At 40.0% G+C, this 27060-nt stretch overlaps 1 protein-coding gene and 1 non-coding gene across 3 annotated transcripts in view; both read left to right on the top strand.

The window, feature by feature from the left end:
• Window positions 1-27060, top strand: part of DNAI3 (dynein axonemal intermediate chain 3) — a 94292-nt gene that overhangs the window by 17060 nt on the left and 50172 nt on the right. For both annotated transcript variants that reach the window (XR_009596811.1, XM_027971598.2), the window contains exons 4-13: window positions 2284-2465; window positions 3822-3926; window positions 6313-6462; window positions 7833-8032; window positions 12977-13093; window positions 16734-16924; window positions 17688-17812; window positions 20742-20831; window positions 22486-22572; window positions 25866-25994. Coding sequence is in view for 1 of the 2 variants with exons in the window: in XM_027971598.2 (XP_027827399.2) it covers window positions 2284-2465; window positions 3822-3926; window positions 6313-6462; window positions 7833-8032; window positions 12977-13093; window positions 16734-16924; window positions 17688-17812; window positions 20742-20831; window positions 22486-22572; window positions 25866-25994 (1376 nt within the window). In the remaining variant the exon portion in view is untranslated. The remainder of the gene's footprint in view (window positions 1-2283; window positions 2466-3821; window positions 3927-6312; window positions 6463-7832; window positions 8033-12976; window positions 13094-16733; window positions 16925-17687; window positions 17813-20741; window positions 20832-22485; window positions 22573-25865; window positions 25995-27060) is intronic.
• On the top strand, window positions 11127-11231 carry LOC114111363 (small nucleolar RNA U13). Its single transcript, XR_003587437.1, has one exon. It is a non-coding gene; the product is annotated as a small nucleolar RNA U13 (small nucleolar RNA).

The following is a 27060-nucleotide window of genomic DNA, read 5'->3' on the forward strand; positions in this document are numbered from 1 at the left end:
TCAACAGTTGTTTTTTGAGCACCTCCTGTATGCCAGGTGTTAAGATTAGTATTTTTCAGGAGATAAAAACTGGGAATTTGTTTCTAATTTGTCAACAACTTACATTCCAAATGTTTGCTTATTATGCCAACTGATTGTACTTTGCAATGTATTTCCATATATAATCAGTGTTGTGCCTATAGAAACTAAAAAACCCCAAATTACCTGAATAATTATATCATTGAGCCACGAGGGCTAGAAGTCAGGGTTTCTGTGGGAAAATAAGCTTACAATTCCTACTTGAAAGGCCACTTGCCCTTCTCCCCTCGATGACGCTCTTGTTGAACAGTGGAGGGAGGGTGTCAGACACCCAGGTGTGGGGCCTGGAGAGGATGAGCGTGGGTTCTGGGACTCTGGGAGCTTGTAGTTAGGGGACAGAGTTCTGGGGGTAAACGCAGAACTGAGACTGGGGTGGTAGAAGCTAATGATGATAAAAAGAAAAAGAAAAGGAGAAGAAGGCTTGAGAGAGGAGATGGCAACAGGCAAAATGATACCTTGTTCCCTTCCATCCACTGTCCTAGGACCTGCTGCTGCCCAGCACTGACCTGGGGTGGGGGCAAAAGGACAGGAAGAAGAGGAATGGAAGCCTCCTGAACCTCCCCTCCTCCTCTTCTGAGGGCAGTTCTGGGATTGGGGAACCAGAGGAGGGAAAAGGAACTCCCTATCCCACCTTCCTCCTCACTGCCAGGTTTACCAATATGACCTAATTGGAAAGTCAGTAGCTTTAGATGTGAAGAACTGAATAACAAGTTTGACTGTGAAAAAGAGCCCTGGGGAGCAGAGGTACCTATTGAAGGGCCTACTAAGGGCAAACAGCACAGAGGTAGGAATGTCAGTAGGGAGGAAGCATTGATGGGCAGGGAAGGGCGAAGAGGGGTAGGCAGGTCTTCAGACTGGAGGGGAAGGCAGAAAGTCAGGGCTTGTGCTGATCAGCTGGTGGGCTGGGCTGCAGGCTGTTGCAGGATTCTTTGCTGTACAGATAGAATTTTCTCTGTGAGGGCAAATGAAGTCACCTCGTGAGAGAGAGCAGCAGGTGAACAGTGAGGGAGGGGTGTTTTAGGAAGGCAATACAGGTTTAGGTTAGAGCCTAAAAGGGCGATAATACCTTCAAACCAAAATTTCACTTTTAAAACCTATCCTAAGAAAAGAATTTGAAATGTGATAAAACTTTATAAACTAGATATTTGTTTGTCAGTTCAGTTCAGTTCAGTTCAGTTCAGTCGCTCAGTCGTGTCCGACTCTTGGTGACCCCATGAATCGCAGCACACCAGGCCTCCCTGTCCATCACCAACTCCCGGAGTTCACTCAGACTCACGTCCATCCAGTCGGTGATGCCATCCAGCCATCTCATCCTCTGTCGTCCCCTTCTCCTCCTGCCCCCAATCCCTCCCAGCATCAGAGTCTTTTCCAATGAGTCAACTCTCCGCATGAGGTGGCCAAAGAATTGTTTATAATCATTAAAAACAAATTAGAAAAATAAAAGTAATGCTTCCCAACAACAGAGTGATTAAAAACTATGCTACAGAATTACACTAGTTTGAACCGATGCATTAGAAAAATTATATAATGTTATAGTAAAATTCTACTGACATAATGGTAAATATGAAAGGCAGGATTTAGAATTTCATTTAAGATACTATTAATATGTATGGAGTGACTAGAATGAAACAAACAATTAATATAGGTTCTCTCTGGAGAGATAGTATTATGGGTAATTGTTATTTCTGCCTTTTTCTCTTTTTGACATTTCAAAAATTTTATTTCATTTTCGAGTATAGTTGATTTACAATGTTGTGTTAGTTTCTTCTGTACAAAGAAGTGATTCAGTTACACACATCCATATATCTATTGTTTTTCAGATTCTTTCCTATTAGGTTTTTACAGAACATTGAGTAGTGTTCCCTGTGCTAATCAGTAGGTCCTTATTTATTATCTATTTTAAATATAATAGTGAGTATATGTCAGTCCCAAACTCCCAATTTCCCACTCTCCCCCACCACATTTCCCCTTTGGTTACCGTAAGTTTGTTTTCTAAGTCTGTGAGTCTGTTTCTGTTTTATAAATAAATTTATTTGCTGACATTTCTTATAATGGACAAACTTACTTTTAAAATATGAACAATGATTTTAAAGTCTTTTAAAATTTTAACCAAGACAATTATTTAAAGCAAACAACTGCATATTTCCTAGTGTTCATATTTTAAATGGTTGTATTTAATGTCTAAATTCACTTTGCCTTTCCCAGGTCATCCAGAAATTTATCCTTTAGTGTTAACTACCAAGACCCAGGAAATATTTAACTGCAGAGTAGAAGAAGATGTCACGGAAGAACAACCTTACAAACTTATCAAAAAAGAAGATATTTTTGCAGACTTTGCAAACAGAGCTGCAGTATCTGATTTCTACCCAGTCAAAAACATTGTTCAGGTAAGTATGTCACCCCTCTTTATTTTTCAGCCTTACCTCAAGATGTTCCTGATACATAATCGCAAAATTTGAAGAGATTCTTGAGCTCAAATCTGACTTTGATATCTTGTCCATGTCTCTTCGGGAATCCTTCTCAATGACCCTTTGTGAAAAACAAACTCCTATCAGTGACAGATTGTCTTATTCCACACCCAGAAAAGCTCGTTCTTGCCCTGTTTTTAACTAGAAAGGGAACCTACTCTATTTTCCCATACTGCTTTGATTGTAAACATTCATAATTTTAGTCCTAATTTGTCTGCAAACATGCTAAAGAGTGCAACACCAGATAAAAGGAATACTTCTTTTTTTCCTTGTTAGGAATAAAATTGCATGGTAAATTTCCCTGAACCCATTGTGCTTTTTATTTTTTTCCTTTCTTTCTTAAACTTTTAATTTTGTATTGGGTTATTTAAGTTGGCTTAAAGCTCAACATTCAGAAAACTAAGATCATGGCATCACTTCATGGGAAGTAGATGGGGAAACAGTGGAAACAGTGTCAGACTTTATTTTGGGGGGCTCCAAAATCACTGCAGATGGTGATTGCAGCCATGAAATTCAAAGACGCTTACTCCTTGGAAGGAAAGTTATGACCAACCTAGATAGTATATTCAAAAGCAGAGACATTACTTTGCCAACAAAGGTCCGTCTAGTCAAGGCTATGGTTTTTCCTGTGGTCATGTATGGATGTGAGAGTTGGACTGTGAAGAAGGCTGAGTGCCGAAGAATTGATGCTTTTGACTGTGGTGTTGGAGAAGACTCTTGAGGGTCCCTTGGACTGCAAGGAGATCCAACCAGTCCATTCTGAAGGAGATCAACCCTGGGATTTCTTTGGAAGGAATGATGCTAAAGCTGAAACTCCAGTACTTTGGCCACCTCATGAGAAGAGTTGACTCGTTGGAAAAGACTCTGATGCTGGGAGGGATTGGGGGCAGGAGGAGAAGGGGACGACAGAGGATGAGATGGCTGGATGGCATCACTGACTCGATGGACGTGAGTCCGAGTGAACTCCGGGAGATGGTGATGGACAGGGAGGCTTGGCGTGCTGTGATTCATGGGGTCGCAAAGAGTCGGACACGACTGAGCAACTGAACTGAAATGAACTGAACTGAACTGATAGCCAATTTTCCAGCCATTGTGTTTCAAGAGCTTTTGTAAGTTAATAAAATAACTTTGCAATTTGGGGTTATTAACAATAGATTAGCATTATGGTCATCTTCTATGATTGATTGATTAAAGAAATATTAATTTTGTGTCAATATCTGAGTAAACTGAATGACTGCTGAACATTAACCTTCTCTTTTGATTATGTTTTTGTAGGAATATCCTGGAGATGAGCTTCTCCTTGTTTACGATAGAGACTTCAAGTATGGACTTAACTTTTATCTTATTGGAACTGAAGAGGGCAAGGAAAACTATTTAAATGTAAGCACACCCTAAGTCAGTGCAACCTGTTGATTGTCAGAAGGAAGCACTGCCTCTGGGGGTGGGGAGCAGACATGTTCATGATTATTCTCGTTTGGCTCTGATTCTCTGGGACCTAGAGTAGGTGAGCAGTAAGTGTGCAGTGAGGTAGCTAAGACGTCTTCTTTGCCCTTCCCTTACCCAATGAGAGTGGAAACTGTGAATCTGCTCTCAGCCATTCGTTGGCCTATATTCCTGGTTCTTGTCCTGCCATCTCCATGACTTCAGGTAAGTTACTGAGCCTCTCATCTGCAAAACGGTGGTACCAGTAGAGCTGTCAAGAAGATTAAATAAGCCAAAACAGGAAAAGCCCTTTGTACAGTGCCTGACACAAAGCTGGGGCTTCATACATGTTTGCTATGATTATTCAAAAGCAAACGTTTGAAAAGACAACTTGGTCAGTGGGCAGTTGAAGGGAACGGGGTGTCAAAGATAAGCAAAAAATAAAAGAATGGTAGTTTCCAAGGAAAAGAAGTCAATTCACCTCTGGGGTGTTGCGTTCAAAGTGGTCATGAAAGGTAACAAGTTGCCTTCCGGTCTAGCATCCTCATGAGGAAGTGTATTCAAAGTGAGGGAGACAGAGGAGTTTGCATGGTTGCCCAGTAGCAAGAAAAAATAAAAGAACGCCATAGAGTTTTAAAATACCTAAGACTTTTAAAATTTGGTATATTTGTTAGTCAACATTTTCAATTTCATTTTTATGGTGGTTTTTCTCTGTGTTTTAGTTTTTATTATGGTGGAATATTTCCAGTGTATAGAAAGGTATACATGGTAAAACAAATACCTATGCAGAATTAACAAATGTTAATATTGACATTTTATCATGTTTACTTTAAAGTCTTTTGAGACAAAATATAACAGATAACGTTTCACTCCCTCTTACACATCCTTCTTAATTCAATTTTTCAAACATCTCTATAAGGAAGTATTGCTCTAAGGTTGTTGTCGTCTTTTGTCCATGGTTTGATACTGTCACCATGTATGTATGTTCTACAGATAATATATCTTATTGCTTAAAATTTACATAAAATTATACAACTTGTTTTGCAGCTTCTGTTTGTCACCGAATTGTAAAATTCTAGGATCTATTCATTTTGATACATTTAGACATCGTATACACACAGATTGAGTTTGTTCATTCCAACTGTTTTATGAGATTTTAGTTTCTGATTATTCCACAGTGTATCAACCCTCTCCCTACTAACATTCATTTAATTGCCCATTTTTTTCACTATTATGAATAAGGCAGCAATAAACATCTATAGGTCTATATCTGTATTTATAGCCATACCTGTATTTCTCTGCACCTCTTGCGGAAATCTTGGTTTAAAAAAACATTCACTCTTTATAATTTAGTGGATATCATGTTTATTCATACATGTAATCTTCTTATCAAAAAGCATTATTAAATCAGAGAAAATTAGTTTTGTATTTTATCAAGTTTTAGCATTCCATATTCTTCAATTCTTATCACACATCTTTTCCCTTTATTCTCCCATCTTTTTCTTTTTTCAGCTTCCTTTTTTTGTCCTTAAATTCTTTCTTTTTTGCCCTTTATTCTTCCCTTTTTTGCTTAGTTTCCTTTTCATAACCGAGCAGCATGAACCAACTAAGAAGAAAAACAAGAAGGGAGAGCTTAATGAATTTATATAAAAGTAAAGTTTGTTGCAAAATATACGTGCATAATTATAACCTAAATTTGGTTATATATATATGTATATTTTTTGCTGAACTTATCTCTTTAAAAAAATTAAAGTATAGTTGATTTACAATGTTGTATTAGTTTCAGGTGTACAGCAAAGTGATTCAGACATATATATACACACATACACACATACATATACACACATACACACATATATATACACACATATACTTACGTATAGATTCTTTTTCAGATTCGTTTCCCTTATAGATTATAACAAAATTTTGAGCGTAGTTTCCTGTGCTATACAGTAGGTCTTGTTGGTTATCTATTTTATATATAGTAGTTTGTATATGGGGCTTCCCAGGTGGCGCTAGTGGTAAAGAATCCACCTGCCAATACAGGAGACACAGGAGACATGGGTTTGATCCCTGGGTTGGGAAGATCCCCTGGAGAAGCAAATGGCAACCCACTCCAGTATTCTTGCCTGGAAAATCCCATGGACAGAGGAGCCTGGTGGGCTACAGTCCAAAGGGTCGCAAAGAATTGGACACAACTGAGCGCGTTCACACACATTCACGCACATTAGTATGTACATGTTAACCCCAAACTTCTAACTGATTTCTCTTCCCTTTTCCTCTTTGGTAACTATAAGTTTGTCTTCTGGGAATACATTTTAGAATGCTATTTATTTTATTCCAGCCCCCAGAACTACCAGAAGAACAAGAAGAATACAAAGATCATATTCCTGAAGAAACATATATTTATAAGCCACCTATTTCTAAACCATGGATTTCTATGGGCAGTGAAAAAGAAATCGAAGAAGAGTCAGTTAAGGACTCTACAAAACAGGTCAGCAGCTTGAATATGGTCACCTGCCTAGAGCTGAGCAACACTTATTCCTGAGGAATCCATACGCTTTGCTATGTTTGCTGTGGGGTTATGGTTTTTCTTTTCATAGAAGAATGGTCACTGTCTTAGGTGGGTGTTATGGGTTGAATAACAAGGGTTAGACCACCTTCGTGACTTCCCTGGTGGCTCAGATGGTAAAGTGTCTGTCTACAATGTGGGAGACCTGGGTTTGATCCCTGGGTGGGGAAGTTCCCTGGAGAAGGAAATGGCAACCCACTCCACTGCTCTTGCCTGGAAAATCCCATGGACGGAGGAGCCTGTTGTCCATGGGGTTGCAAAGAGTCGGACACAACTGAGCGACTTCACTTCACGTTATGGGTTGAATTATATCTCCTCCCGAAAGATAAGTTCAAGTCCTACCCTCCAGTACTTCAGAAAGGAAAGAAGGGGAGTTTTATCCAATATGGCAGGGATCTTTATAAGAAGATGGTGTTGTGAAGACAGAGACACCCGGAGAACACCGTGGAAGGTGGGGGCAGAGGTTGGAGTGATGGATCTGCCCCAGGGAACACCTAGGATTGCTGGCCGAGACAGCAGAAGCAAGGAAAGAGGCAGGGAGCCCGTTCTCCCGCAGAGTCTTCAGAAGGAACCAACCCTCTAACAGCTCTTTTCCTTTTTTTTTTTTAAGTTGGGGTATAGTTGCTTTACCATATTGTGTCGGTTTCTGCTGTACAAGGAAAGGAATCAGCTATATATACACACATCCATCCTTATTACAGACTTCTAGCCTCCGCAAACAAGTGAGAATAAATTCCTGTTGCTTTAAGCCACCTAGTCTGTGGTCTGTGATTACGGCAGCCCTAGGAAACTAGGGCGTTCCCAGAGCAGCCCTTGTGAGGAGCAATTGTGTACAAGTGATTAAAGTGTCTCAGAAAAGAATGGGGGGAGCAGCAGGACAGAGACATGGCAGAAGCCTTGCAGGGGTGCACTCTTAGGCCAAAGTCTAGCAGAGGGAAGCTTCAGCCTGCACCCCTAGGGAACTCTGGAGTATAAGTTATACCTCAGAGTTGTCCCAAACAGAAGCAAAAGGGATGGGCTTGCCTGTGTCTCCTACTGTCTATCCCTGGTCAGGATATAAACTGCCAGTCACTTCCTGTTCCTTGTACCATCAGGCAAAGTGGCCTGGTAGCCCTAGAGCATCCTCCATGGAGGAGCAATAGGTGATGGCTTTGGGAACCGAGAGCGCAGGACCTGGAAAGGTGCACAGAAATTACATCCAAGAGGATGTGGGTAGAGCACCAGTGCTGTGGACCACAGATCTGTTCTTCTCCAGAGACTTTTGTCTCCTTTACTTCTCACCTGTGTTGCAGATCACATATATGATTTCTCGAAAACGAAGTGAATTTGGTGCCCCCATTAAGTTCAGTGACCAGAACGCTTCCAGTGTGAAAGATGCCTATATTGAATGTACAGCCTACCCAGATAAAAATTTCACCCTTAAGCAACTTGAGAGAGATGTTGGCATGCAAGTCGTCCCCCAAATCAAGGAAACAAGTACTCAGACAAGATGGTAAGTATGAAATGAATATATATATATATATATTTTTTTTTCAAAAGCAACTATGGTAAAACCTAGCAGTTTCTGTGATTACTGTGAGAGAGCTTTATAATAGAAACTAATTGACAGTGATGCCTCATCTCCACAGAGTAATCCAGCTCAAGAAAAACTAATTATCACCAGTGCTTTTTAAAAATCTTACTAGGAAAATGAAATACAAGTATATATATGGCTGTGCAAAGGGGCTTCCCCAGTGACTCAGCGGTAAAGAATGGGCCTATAAAGCAGGAGATGCGAGTTCAATCCCTGGGTTAGGAAGATCCCCTGGAGTAGGGTATGGAAACCCACTCCCGTATTCTTGCCTGGAGAATTTCATGGACAGGGGACCCTGGCAGGCTACAGTTCATGGGCTCGCGAAAGAGTCAGACACGACTAAAGCAACTCAGCGCATACGCAGGCTTATTATTAGGATTAAAAAACTTTTATTTTGAAATGATTTTAGATCTATAGAAGATAAGCCACAAATGTTGGATATGATTTTGAGACCTAGAGAAAGAGAAAACTGCCCAGAATTTTTTTAATGACCTGAACAGTTCCAGAGGGTGGTATAAGCAGAGTTCGCAAATGACTAGCCCAGGTTGGGTGGATGCAGTAGCAGAGGCAGAATATAAGCAGATTCTCTGTGGCAGGCAGGAAGGCATTTTTCTTCAAGTTCTGAAGCAAAGAAGAGGAAAGATTAGAGCTATTGAATAAGTTGAGCCAGATTAATTTTTGAGAGCTTAGTATTGAAACTCCAACTAAAAATCTTAATTTATCTACTTAAAAAAATTGGAATATATAATGAAACTATATGTAACCTTATCCTGTATTTTCAAAGTCTCCTGTAAATGTGTTATCATACCTTTGTAAATTAAAAAATTTAAATTAAAAAAAAAAAAAAAAAGATGAGCAAGGCAGTATGTATTGGAGCACAGAGGGAAAAAAGAGCCTGTAATTGAGGAGATTGGCCAGAGTCTATGCGTGTGTGTGTGTGTGTGTGTGTGTGTGTGTGTGAGTTGCTTAGGCATGTCTGACTCTTTGCGACCCTATGGACTGTAGCCTGCCAGGCAGCTCTGTCCATGGGACTCTCCAGGCAAGAATACTGAAGTGAATTGCCATGCCTTCCTCCAGGGGATCTTCCCGACCCAGGGATCAAGCCCATGTCTCCTGCACTGCAGGCAGATTCTTTACCACCGGGGAAGCCCAGATAAGAGTCTTCTGTAATTAAACCTGGTCACAGGTAAAATGACCAGTGTCTAAATAAAGTGGTGGCAGTAAACCAAGAAAGAGTGAAAAGGAGACATGTGTAAATACAAAATCCTAAAACTCCCATCATTAGAACCAACAAACAATTAGCTAATTTCTCTGCTTTTTTTTTTTCTTAACAACAAAACTCTTCACAGAAGTTTTCCACATTTTCTAATTCTACCTTTTCTTCTTCCATTCTAGTCTTAAGAGGGTCACCAAAGACCTGCAGTGGTCTGATTGCCTAATCCAGTTTTCAGATACCCTCTCTCCATTGCTCAGCAGTATTTAACATGGTTGGCTGTTTCTTCTTGGCTTCTGAGCAATATTCAATGTGCTCTTTCTAACTCACTGGCAGCTCCTTCTCAATCTCTTTTACTGGATCCTTGTCTTCCCAACTTCTAAACATTAAAGGACCCCTAAATCTAACTCCTTTTGATGTTTTTTCTAACTACACTTAATCCTTGGGTGAATCTTTTAAGTTAGAGCACATGTACATAGATACCAGGGGTCAGGACGAAACATGAGTCAGAAGCCAGGGAGAAACATGGACAGACAGGCCAGACCAAAAGAGATGAAGAGAAAGACAAGGATTGGTAGACAAGGACTGGTAGTCAAGTCTTGGCAGAGAATTAGGACATCAAGAATCATTAAACACTGACAAGTAAGGGGTAAGCCCGGAAGGAGAGTTGTGATTCATTAGTACAAAAGAAACGTGGATTTTGAGACAAATTTCTTAGTCAAGCCAACTAGAGATTTCTGTTTACTCAGCCATAAAAAGGAATGAAATTGGGTCATTTGTAGAGATGTGGATGGACCTAGAGTCTGTCATACAGAGTAAAGTAAGTCAGAAATAGAAAAACAAATACTGTACATTAACGGGTGTATGTGGAATCTAGAAAAATGGTACAGATGAACCTATTTCCAGGGCAGCAAACATAGAAACGGACTTGTGGGCAGAGCAGTGGAAGAGAAGGAGGGGAGGAACTAGGGGATTAGGACTGACATAGAGACACTACCATGTGTGAAATAGAGAAATAGTGGGACCCTGCTATAAAGAACAGGAAGCTCATCTCGGGGCCCTGCGATGACCTAGATGGGTGGGATGTGGGTGGAGGGAGAGGAGGTCCAAAAGGGAGGGGATATATGTATACATACAGCTGATCCACTTCATTGTACAGAAGAAACTAATGCAACATTGTAAAACAAGAATACTCCAAAAAAATAAAAAGCATGAGTCAGCCAGGGTAGACTCAGGAGGGAGCTTATGACAGCAGGGACTCTAACCACAGGACTTTAGATTTAGTAGGTTCTCCGTGCACGTTGAGTGAGGTGTTTCTGTGTAGATGGAGAGAAAAAATGAGAAATAGCTGCAGATCTTGACCCACAGAGTGGAGGGAAGTTGGAGGAGTGAATCAAAAGGAATTCAAATAGTTCACATCCATGTAACTTAGGAGAATGCTGGTGCCATTTACTAAGATCAGAAATTAGGTGGAAAAGATGGGATATATGATTGTGATGGAAGAAGTAAAAAAAAAAGTCAGAGATGAGGCTCAAAGATTAATGACTATGAAAACAAACGTTTACAGTGTTCTTACGACATACCACGCATTTTTCTAAGTACTTTGCACACACAACTCAGTTAATTCTCACAACTGCCATCTGAGGTAGACACTATTTCCATTTTACAAATAAAGAAACTAAAGCAAAGAGGTTAAAAATGAAAGCACAATGTTTAGAACATAATTTAAATTTTAAGCAGTAATGAATAGATTTGCTGAGAAACAACAAAACAAATCACATGTTAAAAAGTGAGAGTGCGATCCTTTTGTAGTTCATGAGCATGATGATTGGGTGTTCACGCTGCTGCCTGACATGTGCCTCCCCGCAAACCTTGTTAGGACACCGGCACATTACCCGTCTGATGTGAAGGAAAAAAAAAAAAGTGAGAGTGACTCAGTCATGTTGCTACTTTGATGAAACCACCAGGAGCCACATAATCCTACCCAGAGGGTCCTAGTGTGGGTAGAAACCAAAAGGTAACGCTAAGATCTGAACCCAAGTCTCTGGTTCCAACACCAACATTCTTTCTCTCCATCATCCTGTCTTCTGTGGACACTGATCTAGGCAGGGAAAAAAGAAGTTACTGTTCAATTAAATATGAGCAAAACTCTCTTTAGCACTCTTTTTGATTGCTATCCATTAATATACTTGCCTTTCAGAGACATGTTACTGACATTTGTTCGACAAACACAGATTACATACAACCTAAATTTTGGAGCGCTTAAAGTGTGCTAGGCACTGTTTTACAAGCTTTGCGTCTATTAACACATTCAGTACTTACCATGACGCTGTGAGCTAGGGGACATTAAGAACTTCAATTAGAGATTAAAAAACAGGCACAAAGAGGTTCAATATTAGGTTGGCAAAAAAAAGTTCATTTGGGTTTTTCCGTATGATGTAACAGAAAAACCCAAACAAACTTTTCGGCCAACATGTAATTAATTAGCTCAGGGTCACATAGCTAGTAAGTGACAGAACCCAGCTTCAAAGCCAGGCAGCCTGTCACCAGAGTGCACTCTCTTAAGGATTGTATCATATGATCTTTCTACAGCCCCATACCCTAAAATCAAGAATCTCACCCAGTCTAGTGGGTGAGACTGACAAAGCCCAGAGGTATAAATACAATGTACAATGTCCAAGGGCAGAGGTGAATCCTGAGAGCAAACTGGCTGGAATAATTTCTCCCAGAATCCTGGTGTCATTACTGCCAAAATGTAAATTATTTCTGGTTTTATACACTTAGAGCAGAGTTTCTCAACCTCAACACCACTGTCTGGATAATTCTCTGTTGTGGGTTGGGGGGCAGTGCCACCTTGCACTCTCTAGGGTGTTTAACGACATCTCTGGGCTCTATGCACTAGGTGCCAAAAGCACTTCCAGTTGCGACAACCAAAATTGTTTCCAGACATTACCAAATATTCCTGGATTGAGACGATGGGATAGGATCTCACTGGTTGAGAAACTCTGATTTAATGAAATAAAGAAAGAATGAAAAATAAATGTAACAAAATGTTAATAATTGAGAAGAGACTTGTGGACAGTGTGGGAAGGAGAGGGGGGACTAATTGAGAGAGTAGCACTGATATATACATACTAGCATATGCAAAATAAGTAGCTAATGGGAAGCTGCTATGAATATATAATATAGGGACCCAGCCTGGCAGCTCTGTTATGACCTAGAGAGGCAGGATGGGGAGGCAGTGGGAGGGAGGGGATATATATATGGCTGATTCATGTTGTTGTATGGCAAAAACTAACTCAACATTATGAAGCAATTATCTTCCAATTAAAAGTTTTTAGAAATGTTAATAACTGATGAATCTGGGTGAAGAGTGTATGGGAATTTCTTATACTCTTCTTAAAACTTTTCTGTAAGTTTAAAATGGTATCTAAATTTTTTAAGATAAAGAACTTGCTGATTACATCAGGGAGAAATTCACAAATACTTTGAATGGCAGTTGGTATGTAAGGTAAAGAAAAAATTCAATATATAGAATTTAAATATAAAATAATATCTTAATATGGTCACAGAGAAAAATCTTTGACCTGCCATGACTTGTATTTGTCTTTGATCTAATTTTTGGTATTCAATTTCTTTTAATTTATTAGGACACATCCCAAAAATGCTACTACACAATATTATCCAAGAGAATTTTTGGAAGAAGAAAAAGAGGCATTGGGACAATCAAAGACTTTGACTGAGTTTCTTAACAGTGTGTCCACAAGGTAAAAATTGTGTATCAAATTAAAAAAAACATAAAATGTGTTTGTTTACTTATAATAAGAGACCTTAGAAAACAACTTCATACCTGATGTACAGGTAGAAAGTGTGAAGACAGTTCTTAGACACCCATGAACATGTGATACTTTCTACAGATTCTGTCTTCTTTCCGTGCTATTGCTAAGCAACATCCTAGACCTTCCAAGCTAGGGCCACACCAAACGGCATGAACCTGGAAGGTATATACTGTTGAACCTGTGAGGATGTTTTCCTAACAGTAAATTACCGTTTATTTACCATGGTTTCTATTATTTAAGTCTTTTTCCTGATTTTTCATGGGATTACAAAGATGGGGATGTTGTGGATGTTGAGGATGATCATCACCATGATAGGAATTTACAAAAATATATTTTAAATGAGAATCTGAATTCAGCTCAGATTTAATTTTTGGATGTGCCATCCTTATCTCTAATTCCTATGTTGCTGCACTCTTATTGGCTCTGAAAGAGAAGTGTCTTCAGAACGCCCCCTTTACTCATACCAGGGCCCTAGGCAGACCCTGAGGACTTCTAAACCAGAGAAAAAGTTTGAAGGTCTCATCAAGGTGATATCAGAGTTCAAATGAGTGAAACCAATGGTGGACAAGTCTGCCAGCTGTGCCAAAAGGTTGGGTTCCATTTTTTCCCAAAATTAAAGATTTGCTAGACAAATTCATACATAGCCCAAGTTAAGCTTTTTTTGTTTTTAAGGAAACATTTTAAGAGTAAATGTCTTGAAAATTCCAACAACTCTCAAAAAGTTGTTACCTAGAGAGAATCTGGTTCAAATTTTCAGTATAATTATTCAGAAAGAGCTTATTAACTATTTGCCACTCACTCACAACAAATATGCTATAGTTTTTCCTAGGTGGACAATTAGAAAGAAACCAGAATATCTGAGGTTTCTTTTCCTTTCCACACAAAAATTCAATAATTATTGAAATTTTCCTAAGAACACTAAAAATGAGAAGTCTGTCTATATACAATCAATTTTGAGGGAATAAATGCCCTATAGCCAATTCTCAATTATCTACACTGTGTATTATCTTTAGACTTGGACTTTTATTCTTCCCTTTCAATTGCCATACTTATGAAGAAAGGGATAGTGAAGAGCTTCATAATTCCTTCCATGAGATGTGGGGTGGAGGAGCCAGAACTATAAGAAAAAAGAGGGAAAATTGGTACAGGAATTTTAACAGCCCTGACCAAGAATAAAAAAGAAACCCACATAACCATCACAGCCATGCTTCCCACTCTAGAACTGTTTTAAGGTTTGGTTAATTTTTTAAAATTAAAATAAACCTTGTTTTGTTCTGGAAGAGAACTCTTTTAGAAATGAGTTCCTTCTTTGTCATAGAATTTTGTCTAGAACAAACTAAAGCAAGCATTATTTGCAAAAGAAGAAAATGATCTGACGGAAAGTAAGAAACTTCAAGGGAGTTCAAAGCAACTGAGAAACATTCATCTTGAAGTTAAGAAAAAGAAAAAAACAATACCCATGGGCTTTCACTCAGACTGCAAGCTTTGCAAGCCTCAGATTCATCACGCTCAGGAACCATGCAGTGCAGTGCAGGGAAATCAAGAAACAGGAAACCAGAGAAAAGGTGTTGTCTTCACTTCTCCCTTGTGAGTTACTTCCCAGTGCAGGCTGAAACAGAAAGAAATGATTTTGAAAATGCTATTAATAACAAATGCTTCTACTTGAAACTGAGTTTAAACCTTGAAGCTCTGGGTGTGAAGCTGCCCTACACAGGGTGATTCAAACGTTAATGTGCATATGAACCTCCTGGGCATCTTGTTAAAATGCAGGTTCTGACTCAGTAGATCTGGGGTGGAACCTGTCACTCTGCATTTCTAATAGCTCCAGGTCATGGTGATACTGCTGGTCCAAGGAAATGCATCTAGTTTGAAAGATGAAGTACAAAAAGAATTTAGCCCAGAATATTCAATTGTGCAGTGAATGGCTGTTGTTGTTTAGTTGCTAAGTCCTGTCCAACTCTTTTGTGGGGACTGTAGCCTGCCAGGCTCCTTTGTCCATGGGATTTCCCAGGCAAGAATATTGAAGTGAGTTACCATTTTCTTCTCCGGGATATCTTATTGACCCAGGGATCAAACCCACGTCTCCTATATTGGCCGGTGGATTCTTTACCAATGTGCTACCAGGGAAGCCCACAGTGAACAGCAGTGAATGATTAATGACAGAGGCGTTAAATTGTACCCTTGTTTAATGTGCTAGGAATATCTATTATGATACTTACTGCTTATATTTAATCATCTAACTAACGGGTTTTTTTTTCTTTAGGAAATTCATAATTGAAAAATCACTCTTTCAACTTACTGTATTTATTTTTTAAAAATCAAGTTATTTGGACTTTTGATCATCAGGGTAAAACCTTGGGTGGCATTCTAATTGTGGGAAAGCTCCTAGAGGCCTTGGGAGTGGGCTGAGTTTTCAACCCTAAGCACATAAAGGGACAATAGACATTATAGCAACTTATAAAACAGGAACTTGTCAAGCTGAGTTCCTTAAATGAAGAAGAGTACTCAGATTGTTTTTCAAAGGAGCACTATTAGTACTTTTAGCAGGATAATTTTTCATTTTTAGGGACTGTCTCATGCACTGTGGGAAGATTAGAAACAGAATTAAACACACTAGCACTTCCCAGACGCTGTGACAGCTAAAACCACCACACACACACATGCATATACACACATTTCTAAGCTCCAAATCTTCCCTTGAGAAACTCTCATTTGTTGTTTTGAATTACACATATAGTATAATTATTATACATACCAATATAATAATTATAGATAAATACAGTAATTAGCATACATGATCATTTGGTATTGAATATGGCTAAAAGAATTTGCTCTTTCTATCAATTTGGAGTTTTCCAAAAGCAGATGAATCAAGTTCAAAGTAGACATTTACTGAGAAGTTCACTGTGAAAAATGAAGGAAGAGGAAGCATGATTGAGCAGGAAGAGCTGCAGACAAAGTCTCAGCCAACCCAACAGAGGGCTGCAGAGGAAGACGGCCTGTTGGAGGAGTCCTGCCCGGGGCAGAGTCAGCAGCCCTGGAGCCTGCAGCCCCCGAGCTCTCATTGACCCACAGAGAGCATGACCTTGGCCGGAAAGCTGAGGCAGATTGTGATGCTGTTAGAGGCTACTGTGGGTTTCCCTGGTGGCTCAGTGTAAAGAATCTGCCGACCGTGCAGGAGATGCGAGTTTGAGCCCTGGGTCGGGAAATCCCCTGGAGGGGCATGGCAATCCACTTCAGTATTCTTGCCTAGAGGAACCCATGGACAGAGGAGCCTAGTGGGCTACAGTCCATGGGGTTGTAAAGAGTCAGGCATGACTGAAGCAACTGAGCACGCAGAGGCTGTCAGCTAACGTACCCTGGCACTAGAGGCTCTGAGTAGCACACTGCCATGAATTTTTTTCATGTAAGTCGTTTAATATTTTACACAGGTATTAATCATTAATTATGAAATACAATGGAGAACATTTTTTTCTTTCAGTATAAATGAAGCAGGAGGAGCTGCTGGAAGATGTATCACTGAATACTAAAATTCAACCTCTTAATTCTTTTCTCATTTACAAAATAGTGTGGAAATCGCCCTACAGCAAAATGAAATCATGAATACATTTATTCATGACTGGAAATGCCTGGCAGAAGAAGAAAGCACCTTTGGGGATAAGACGGATACCCATCTGAAAGAGTACCAGTCCTTTACTGACCTTCACAGCCTAACCGAGAAGATGATCACCTGCGTCTCCTGGCATCCGGTGATCTACGGTGAGGCAGAGTCTTGACTGGGATTCCCTCCTGGGATGACATCAGAATAACCTGTTGCTTTTATATGTAAAGTTGCAAACTGGCTCACTTCCAATAAGACAGTCTCTATTCCTGAGTGCCTGCACCTGCCAAGAGCTTTCTTCACCCTCCCTTCATCTCTTCTCCCAGCTACCTTTTGGGACCACACTGTGGTCTGTACTTTATAAGGAGAGGACCAGAGCTCCCACGTTGCCCAGCTGGTGTAATGCCAAATCTGGATTTGACTGGGACTTGTTGGGCTCCCAAGGCTAGCTTCACTCCCTGCAACACTCTGCCTCTCTGATTACTGGGCAAGATAAGAGACGCAGCTCCTTTAAAGTGCTTAGCAGCTAAGTGGGTAGGAATGTGCGAGGGTGGAACAATGGACAGAACCAGCCTTGCTCTCTTTCTTCCTCCTTTCCTGCCCAGTGTTGGCCCTCTCATCACAAAAACAAACATCTTTTGTTCTTACTAAGTCTTCAAAGTGCACCATTGATTTTATATCAACAGTCCATCTCAATTTGGACCAGCCACAGTCAAGTGCTAATAAGCAACAGTGGCTACTGGCAACCAATGTATTATTAGACAGTACAGCTCTAACAATACTCTTGGTCTCCTGTAGAATATTTTTACACAGGTTCCATTAAATGGAAGTGAACAGTGCCTATGGAGAAAATCAAAACCTAAAAACAGTTCTCTGTGCACAATGGCTGCAGATTTTAATTCCCAGTTGTGTTCCAAACAGGGCTAATAGCTGTGTCAGTGGCTGTACGACTGTCCTTTGAAGAGAGGGTCCACTTTTCTGGTAAATTATTGCTGCAACCATCACTGATTCTTTTCTGGAGTTTCTCCGATCCCATACATCCTCAGGTAATACAGGAGAGTCATCCATATGATCTAAAAATTTCAAATACTGCTTTCACATATCTTTAGCAGTTTTAACTGCAAATCATTTTATAATCACTTAAGGTTGTAAACCCCTATAAAGCTAGGCTTTCTTTGGAATTTTTTTTCATTCAATTTGAGCAAAACTCAAGTTTACACTCAGCTTATTGAAAAAGTTTATTGAACAAATAAAAATATTATTTTAAAAAATATTATAAGAGAAATGTTCAATTGATTTTAAAAGAGCAAACTCTTTTATGGGCTTTATTTCAATACTAATTGTTCAAATGCAAAGAGACTAGTTTCCCATGAACTCCGTCAATTCCAAGGATCACCAGCAGGAGGTAGTAATGAGTAAAGATAACTGTATGGGGGATGGTGGGGAGTGGTGGATACTGTGGCTCTGGAGAGTGCACAGCCCATCTGTGGGGACAGTACTCTTCAGCTGTTGCTGTCAAGTGGTCCCACTTGTCGACAGAATCCAGCAATTTTGTGTGAGATCTCCCAAGTTTTAAATGCCTCAACTAAAACTAAACCAAAACACACAGCAATCCAAATAAAATAGGCTGATGGCTGGGTTTACCCCCCACAGTGTTCAATTTCCAATGTCTGCTCAAGATGAGTTCTGTTTAGGGGGAGGGAGTTTATAGTATTAAATTAAGTTTTCTCAACATACTTAAATATATTAATATTTTGTTTCTATAAAGCATTGTATAACTTAAGTTTCCCTAATGAGCCTTCAGTTCAGTTCAGTTGCTTAGTCGTGTAACTCTTTGTGACCCCATGAACTGCAGCACGCCAGGCCTCCCTGGCCATCACCAACTCCCAGAGTCCACCCAAACTCATGTCCATTGAGTCAGTGATGCCATCCAACCATCTCATCCTCTGTCGTCCCCTTCTCCTCCTGCCCCCAATCTTTCCCAGCATCAGGGTCTTTTCAAATGAGTCACTCTTCGCATCAGGGGCCCAAAGTATTGGAGTGTCAGCTTCAACATCATTCCTTCCAGTGAACGCCCAGGACTGATCTCCTTTAGGATGGACTGGTTGGATCTCCTTGCAGTCCAAGGGGCTCTCAAGAGTCTTCTCCAACACCACAGTTCAAAAGCATCAATTCTTTGGCGCTCAGCTTTCTTTATAGTCCAACTCTCATATCCATATATGACCACTGGAAAACCATAGCCTTGACTAGATGGACCTTTGTTGACAAAGTAATGTCCCTGTCCCTGCTTTTTAATATGCTATCTAGATTGGTCATAACTTTCCTTCCAAGGAGTAAGTGTCTTTTAATTTCATGGCTGCAATCACCATCTGCTGTGATTTTGGAGCCCCGCAAAATAAAGTCTGACACTGTTTCCACTGTTTCCCCATCTATTTCCCATGAAGTGATGGAACCAGATGCCGTGATCTTAGCTTTCTGAATGTTGAGTTTTAAGCCAACTTTTTCACTCTCCTCTTTGACTTTCACCAAGAGGCCCTTTAGTTCTTCACTTTCTGCCATAAGGGTGATGTCATCTGCATATTTGAGGTTATTCATATTTCTCCTGGCAATTTTCATTCTGGCTTGTACTTCCTCCAGCTCAGCGTTTCTCATGATGTGCTCTGCATAGAAGTTAAATAAGCAGGGTGACAATATACAGCCCTGACGTACTCCTTTTCCTATTTGGAACCAGTCTGTTGTTCCATGTCCAGTTCTAACTGTTGCTTCCTGACCTGCGTGCAGATTTCTCAAGAAGCAGGTCAGGAGGTCTGGTATTCCCATCTCTCTCTTAATTTTCCAGCCTTAGCCTCCGCTCTTCCTTCTTCCTTAATTCATCTGAATAGAGACAGTTTTTACTGCTAGAGAGTCTAGATGCTTTAATTATCATAGATACTGAGATCAAAATGACAGTTCTGTCATTCTTCCTCCTTGGCCTTCTTACCACAAGAATGGTGCCATCTCTCACTGGGGTTTTCTAGCATTTTCCAGTAGTGTAGAACTACTCTCCATCCCATGCCATGGAAGTGTGGCTGAACCTCCTGGCAAATAGGAAGAGCAAAGAAACCCTCTCCTTTCCTGTATTTTGAAGAATAATTTTTAAGAGATATGCAAATATTTTCTTAATGATATAATGCAAGTGATTTTGTCTTTGTTCTAATCAAAACTATAAGAAAGTATTAAAAGACTTTATTTTCAAAAGTAGAGTTTTCTCTAGAATTCACAAAATACCAAATAAACCAAGATAATCCACCCCAATTCCAATTTGAAATCTTTAGCTCAGTGCTGGTAAACCAGTGACCTTTGGAACCTATATTTTTGGTCATTAATGTTTAAAGAAGAGTGATACCCATGCAGGTGTTGAGCTTGGTGGTGACGCAGTAGCACAGATGCTAACTATGGTTAGTGTATCTATTTCCTCACACTGCTATATTCCTTGCAGAGCTTCCTCCCTACCCCCTAGGCACTTGATTTTGTTTATGGGTTCTGTATTATTTTAAAATTTGAAATAATATCACTGGCAACTCCATCATCTATTTTTGTTCATACGTTTTATTTTTGAGTGCTCATTCTGTGCCATGCTAGTATCTACAGATGGAAATAAATCATACAAATATCCTGACCTCCCATAGCTTGCTCTCCACACTTTTCAGAAGCACTGACTTCATAGTCATTATTTATTTTAAAAAATAATAACACTGATCCACGGGGGGTGGAGGAGGGGAGACCAGGTCTCCTTAAGAACTCTGCTCTCATGTGCTTGATCAACGTCCAGAATAAAACTCAGCAAAAGCAGCTTCCGCTCCGCAGGTAGAATTCTGGGAATGGACTCCATGTGCATGTTTTTAAAATTAGACTTTTGACTTTATTAATATTGTTTTCTTGCTATGATCATAATAGTTTTTCTCATTCTCTCTTGAATTTGGTGATTTACCTTAGTTAATGCTGGAAAGCCCAGATGACATCTTCTGCTTCCAGTTCTGTCCGACTGACCCTAATATCATTGCTGGTGGCTGCATAAATGGGCAGGTACATCTGGGTTTTATTTTTCAGCTCTTTATTAATTTAGGCAGAATTCTGTTATACATTTTGACTGGTTATTTTTTTGAACTTAAGGGTTCAATTCAGCAGAGGAAAGGCATGCCAATTGCATGCCAATCACCATACCAGGAACCGGGGTATAAAAATGTGGTAGATATGGCATCTGGGCTCAAAATGTCCACAGGATAACCCAGTTATATGGTAACTGGAAGAAAACCAGGTCAGATCTATTTGTGTTGCTGAACTAGAACCATATATTATGTAAGATTCCAGGGAAGAACAAAAACCATAGGCATAATACCTCTTGGCCAGGAGGCCTCTTCTGAAATTTCTCTAGGGGTAGGAGTTAGGGAATGATCCAGAGTTTAAACAGAATTCTCTGGAAAACATACCTATATCACTGAATTTATGTGTATATAATTTGACACCTTTTTAAAATTATGTAATTTGTATAAAACTTAGATTCTCTCTTCCAATTGTCTGTTTATCCAACAAAACAAAACAAAAAGCTTATGGCTATTTTATGATCAAAGTTTAAGTTCATTGTGATATAGTGAATTTGACCATTACAAGGGTATAATGACCTTTTATCATGTGGCTAGGAAAGCTTTTTTGTGATTGAAATGTAAATGACTGCATCATCCATGCTCATTTATCGAGAAGCAAAACATCTAAGTAAACTAATTTTCTTCCATGGTTTTGTTCAACAATAACTGGTGGTTATAATGAGAATCCAGAGCACATCCTCCAAGCCCCACAAATACTGCCCTCTTTACTGATTGAGAATGGGACACAACTTTTCACAATATTTTAGAAAAGCAAATGATGAAAATAAAATCAGCCACAATTTTGTAATCCTGATCTTTTAGCGTATGGAAATGACTTTTAATCATTGAAAATTATTCTAGCATTGCACATTCTACTTTGTTCTGATTTTTCAAAAAATGACCATCAATGTATATGCAGATTCATAGCTGGCCATGCTGCTGCTCCTGCTGTATAGTCGTTAAGTTGTGTCTGACTCTGCAACCCCATGGACTGTAGCCCACCAGACTCCTCTGTCCATGGAATTCTCCAGGCAAGAATACTGGAGTAGGTAACCGTTTCATTCTCCAGGGGGATCTTCCTGACCTAGGGATCAAACCCAGGTCTCCTGCTGGCAGGTGGATTCTTTACCACTGAACCACCTGGGAAGCCCTGGAATTGGCCATGATATTCAGTGAAATAGAAATCATCATTTCCTAGCCTTTCAGTCAATTTTGAGTGTTTGTACTTAATTCTGGAGAACAGACTTTTCTCCTGGGTCTAAAGCAGTTATCCCCATAATCAGTACATTCCTCCAAACAGAGGAAGAGCTGTTCCCAAAGCAGAGAGAATTGCATGATGTGTATCTTGGATTAAAAAATTTTGGCATTCATTAACACAAGCACAAAAAAGAGCTGAAAAGGCTTTTATAGAGAACAAAACTTTTCTATATTACCTTTAAAAGTTGCTGACTTAGGATATAGGCTATTTTTTATTATCCTCCCAAGGTGATTGATTTCTCAGAGTGCATACAGTACCAATAGATTTTTTTAAATGTTCAAGACTCAATTTGCTAATTCCTAAAACTATGTTATAATAATATTTATTTCTCTTTTAGGTTGTCATGTGGGATATTACTGCACATGCAGATCGAATAGAAAATATCAAAGCAGGTGGTAGTAGAAGTAAAAAAGTCACTCTCAAGGTTAGTTTTTATAACTTTTCACCTGCGAGTTTATTCCATTCAGGAGTTTATCAAAAAGTATATGACAAGGTTGCCAAGCTAAACAAAGATTCAACAGAAAAAAAGTATTATTTCCTGTCTTCACATCTGCTGCAGACACGTTTTGTGTTCCTTTTATGTAGGTCCTTGAAACAATAGAATGGGAAAGACTAGAGATACCTTCAAGAAAATTAGAGGTACCAAGGGAACATTTCATGCAAAGATGGGTACAATAAAGGACAGAAATGGTACAGACCTAACAGAGGCAGAAGATATTAAGAAAAGGTGGCAAGAATCCACAGAAAAACTATACAAAAAAGATCTTCATGACCCAGATAATCACGATGGTGTGATCACTCACCTAGAGCCAGACATCCTGCAATGCAAAGTCAAGTGGGCCTTAGGAAGCATCACTACAAACAAAGCTAGTGGAGGTGATGGAATTCCAGTTGAGCTAATTCAAATCCTGAAAGATGATGCTGTGAAAGTGCTGCACTCAGTACCAGCAAATTTGGAAAACTCAGCAGTGGCCATGGGACTGGAAAAGATCAGCTTTCATTCCAAGCCCAAAGAAAGGCAGTGCCAAAGAATGCTCAAACTACTGCACATTTGCACTCATCTCACACACTAGTAAAGTAATGCTCAGAATTCTCCAAGCCAGGCTTCAACAATATGTGAACCGTGAACTTCCAGATGTCCAAGGTGGATTTAGAAAAGGGAGAGGAACCAGAGATCAAACTGCCAACATGTGCTGGATCATCAAAAAAGCAAGAGACTTCCAGAAAAACATCTATTTCTGCTTTATTGACTATGCCAAAGCCTTTGACTGTGTGGATCACAATAAATTGTGGAAAATTCTGAAAGAGATGGGAATACCAGACCACCTAACCTGCCTTCTGAGAAATCTGTATGCAGGTCAAGAAGTAACAGTTAGAACTGGACATAGAATAACAGACTTGTTCCAAATAAGGAAAGGAGCATGTCAAGGCTGTATATTGTCACCCTGCTTATTTAACTTATATGCAGAGTACATCATGAGAAACGCTGGGCTGGTTAAAACACAAACTGGAATCAAGATTTCCAGGAGAAATATCAATAACCTCAGATATGCAGATGGTACCACCCTTATGGCAGAAAGTGAAGAAGAACTAAAGAGCCTCTTGATGAAAGTGAAAGAGGAGAGCAAAAAAGTTGGCTTAAAGCTCAACATTCAGAAAACTAAGATCATGGCATCTTGTCCCATCACCTCGCTGTAAATAGATAGGGAAACAATGGAAACAGTGACAGAATTTATTTTGGGGGGCTCCAAAATCACTGCAGATGGTGACTGCAGCCATGAAATTAAAAGACGCTTACTCCTTGGAAGGAAAGTTATGACCAACCTAGACAGCATATTAAAAAGCAGAGACATTACTTTGTCAACAAAGGTTCGTCTAGTCAAAGCCATGGTTTTTCCAGTAGTCATGTATGGATGTGAACTGCTGCTGCTGTTAAGTTGTGTCAGTAGTGTCTGACTCTGTGCAACCCTATAGACAGCAGCCTACCAGGCTGCGCCATCCCTGGGATTCTTCAGGCCAGAACACTGGAGTGGGTTGCCATTTCCTTCTCCAACATGGATGTGAGAGTTGAACTATAAAGAAAGCTGAGTGCCAAAGAATTGATGGTTTGAACTGTGGTGTTGAAGAAGACTCTTGAGAGTCCCTTGGACTGCAAGGAGATCCAACCAGTCCATCCTAAATGAAATCAGTCCTGAGTATTCATTGGAAGGACTGATGCTGAAGCTGAAACTCCAATACTTTGGCCACCTGACGGGAAGAACTGACTCATTGGAGAAGACCCTAATGTTAGGAAAGATTGAATGTGGGAGGAGAAGGGGACAACAGAGGATGAGATGGTTGGAGGGCATCACTGACTCAATGGACATGAGTTTGAATAAGCTCTAGAAGCTGGTGATGGACAAGGAAGCCTGGCATGCTGCAATTGATGGGTCGTAAAGAGTCAGACATGACTGAGCAACTGAACTGAACTGAACTGAGGCCCTTGATAAAAAACACCACAAAGCAGAATGTACTGTCTATCCCAGGAGTTCTTTTTTGTGGTCACTGTTGTTAAATAAAGGAGCCAAGGGATTCTCTAAAGTGATGCAGTTGAAAAAGCACTGGAGAGAAACTCCACGTATCCAGGCTCTAGATCAAAGTTTCATGAGTTTGGGTATGTTCCCCTACCCCCGAATACCCCCAAGCATTGATTTTCTTGCATATAAAATGAGTTACAATCCTTCTTGGTAATAATATGCTCTGACTTGTGAAGCCATGGATTCTGCCAAGAGGTCTGGGAAGAGATGCTTCAGCTCCCAGCTCAGTACTCACCTACCATTTGTACATTCCCATCCCCAGTCCTTCAACCTGAGCATCACAGATCTCCAACCAAGAAACCATGGATGTTGTCTTCTGTGCACTTAAAAAAAAATACTCCTTCAAAAATGGGATCTCATTGGTTCTTTTGGGTATGGGTCATTCATTCTTGTAAAAAGTTTAGAGGTAAAATCTTAGACTAAACTGAAGTGGAAAGAAGCTAATCTAATTAGGGGCTTCCCAGGTGGGGCAGTGGTAAAGAACCCACCTGCCAATGCAGGAGATGGCAGAGATGATCCCTGGGTTGGAAAAATCCCCTGGAGTACGAAATGGCAACCCACTACAGTATTCTTCTGTGTGTGTGAGCATGTGTACTCTGAAAGAAACATTTATTATGCTCATGGATTCAGTGGGGAGGCTTTTAGAATGGGCTTAATGGGTTGGCTTGTTTCTGTTCCACTCTCTTTGCTGCCTCATCTGGGGAGACTGGCGTCTTGAAGAAGGGGGCTGCTGGATAACTTGGGGTGGGATCATCCGAAGGCATCTTCGCTCACATACTTGAGGGGCGATGCTGGCTTTTGGCCCAGGCTTCCCCAGGCCTTTGGCGGGTACAGGTGCACCACATGGTGGCTCCTGGGGGTGTCTTCACATGACTACTTCAGGCTTTCTTCTAGAACATCATAGAGGATCACTTCCACTGCCCGTTCCAGTACTATTGCCTGGAAAAGCTCCCTGGGAACTGAAGCGGAAAGAAGATAATCTAATTACCTAACTATATAATACATAGAAATACTAATTTATGTTTTTCTTTGAACTGGTATTTCTTCAAATTATTGATTTTAATTGGAATGGTACATTAAGTATGAGTTCCTTCATCAGCTCTCTGAAATCAGCACGTAACTTTCTTATAACATTTTACAGCCTATGTTTCTCCTTGAACCAGAGAATAATAAAGAAGCAATGTATATCAGACACTGTGCAGTCTCCTCAATAGAAAGTGGACATAGGAAAGTAATTACAGATATACATTGGCTGCCTGATACATTTGAGGTGAGTCTTGATGGCTTCATACTTTTCTCCTGCTGACTTGTAGGTTTTTGGAAAATTTTATTCAAAGAGGATGTTTCAAGTCAACAATTTATCTGCATTTAAATTGTGAATTACCAGGAACTAAACATCACACACTGTCACTGTTGACAAACCAAGATCTGATTTGGGGATGAGAAGAAGGCCAGGGTTTCAACTTCCATGTTTTATAAACCACTGAAAAATGTAGGTAGTGTCAACACTAATATAATACAATAATGGAGAAAATGAAGGTTGTAAAAATAGAAACAAATATTTTACACCTTCGCGAATTTAAATTTTATGATTTCAGCTGTTTAGAGCAGACAACTCTGAAGATCTGTGACATGTGATAATGTGTCATTTTGCAAGGTGGTCTTGAATTGAGTGCACCGTGAGGCTGATAGGTGAAAACTCTCGACACTTGCGCTGTGAGTGAGTCTGGCTGACTGCCCAGCATTTGTGCTGCTGTTTCACTTTGTAGTTCTGTGCTTTACCTGCAAAGTCTGGTGTTTGTGAATCTGAAAACAAATAAACCTCCCAAATGTTTCCCTCAAGGAACTAGGGGTCTATTATGTATTTTGAAAAATTAAAAGATAAGAATATTGAAGAACATTCTAAAAACTTAGAGTTTTGAAGGTAGAAGGCAATGGCACCCCACTCCAGTACTCTTGCCTGGAGAATCCAATGGATGGAGGAGCCTGGTAGGCTGCCGTCTATGGGGTCGCAAAGAGTCGGACACGACTGAGTGACTTCACTTTCACTTTTCACTTTCATGCATTGGAGAAGGAAATGGCAACCCACTCCAGTATTCTTGCCTGGAGAATCCCAGGGATGGGGGAGTCTGGCGGGCTGCCGTCTATGGGGTCGCACAGAGTCGGACATGACTGAAGTGGCTTAGCAGCAGCAGCGGAGTTATGAACGGTGATTAGCCCTTCAGGGTATTCAAGTGGATTTTGCAAAAATACTATTACTTTTCAAAGTTCTAATGGGCCAAAATAAATACAATGAATCAGAATATCATAATCCTGGAATCTATAGTTTTCTAAGC

The sequence above is a fragment of the Ovis aries genome, chromosome 1 (assembly GCF_016772045.2).
Source record: "Ovis aries strain OAR_USU_Benz2616 breed Rambouillet chromosome 1, ARS-UI_Ramb_v3.0, whole genome shotgun sequence".
NCBI classification, from domain to species: Eukaryota; Metazoa; Chordata; class Mammalia; order Artiodactyla; family Bovidae; genus Ovis; species Ovis aries.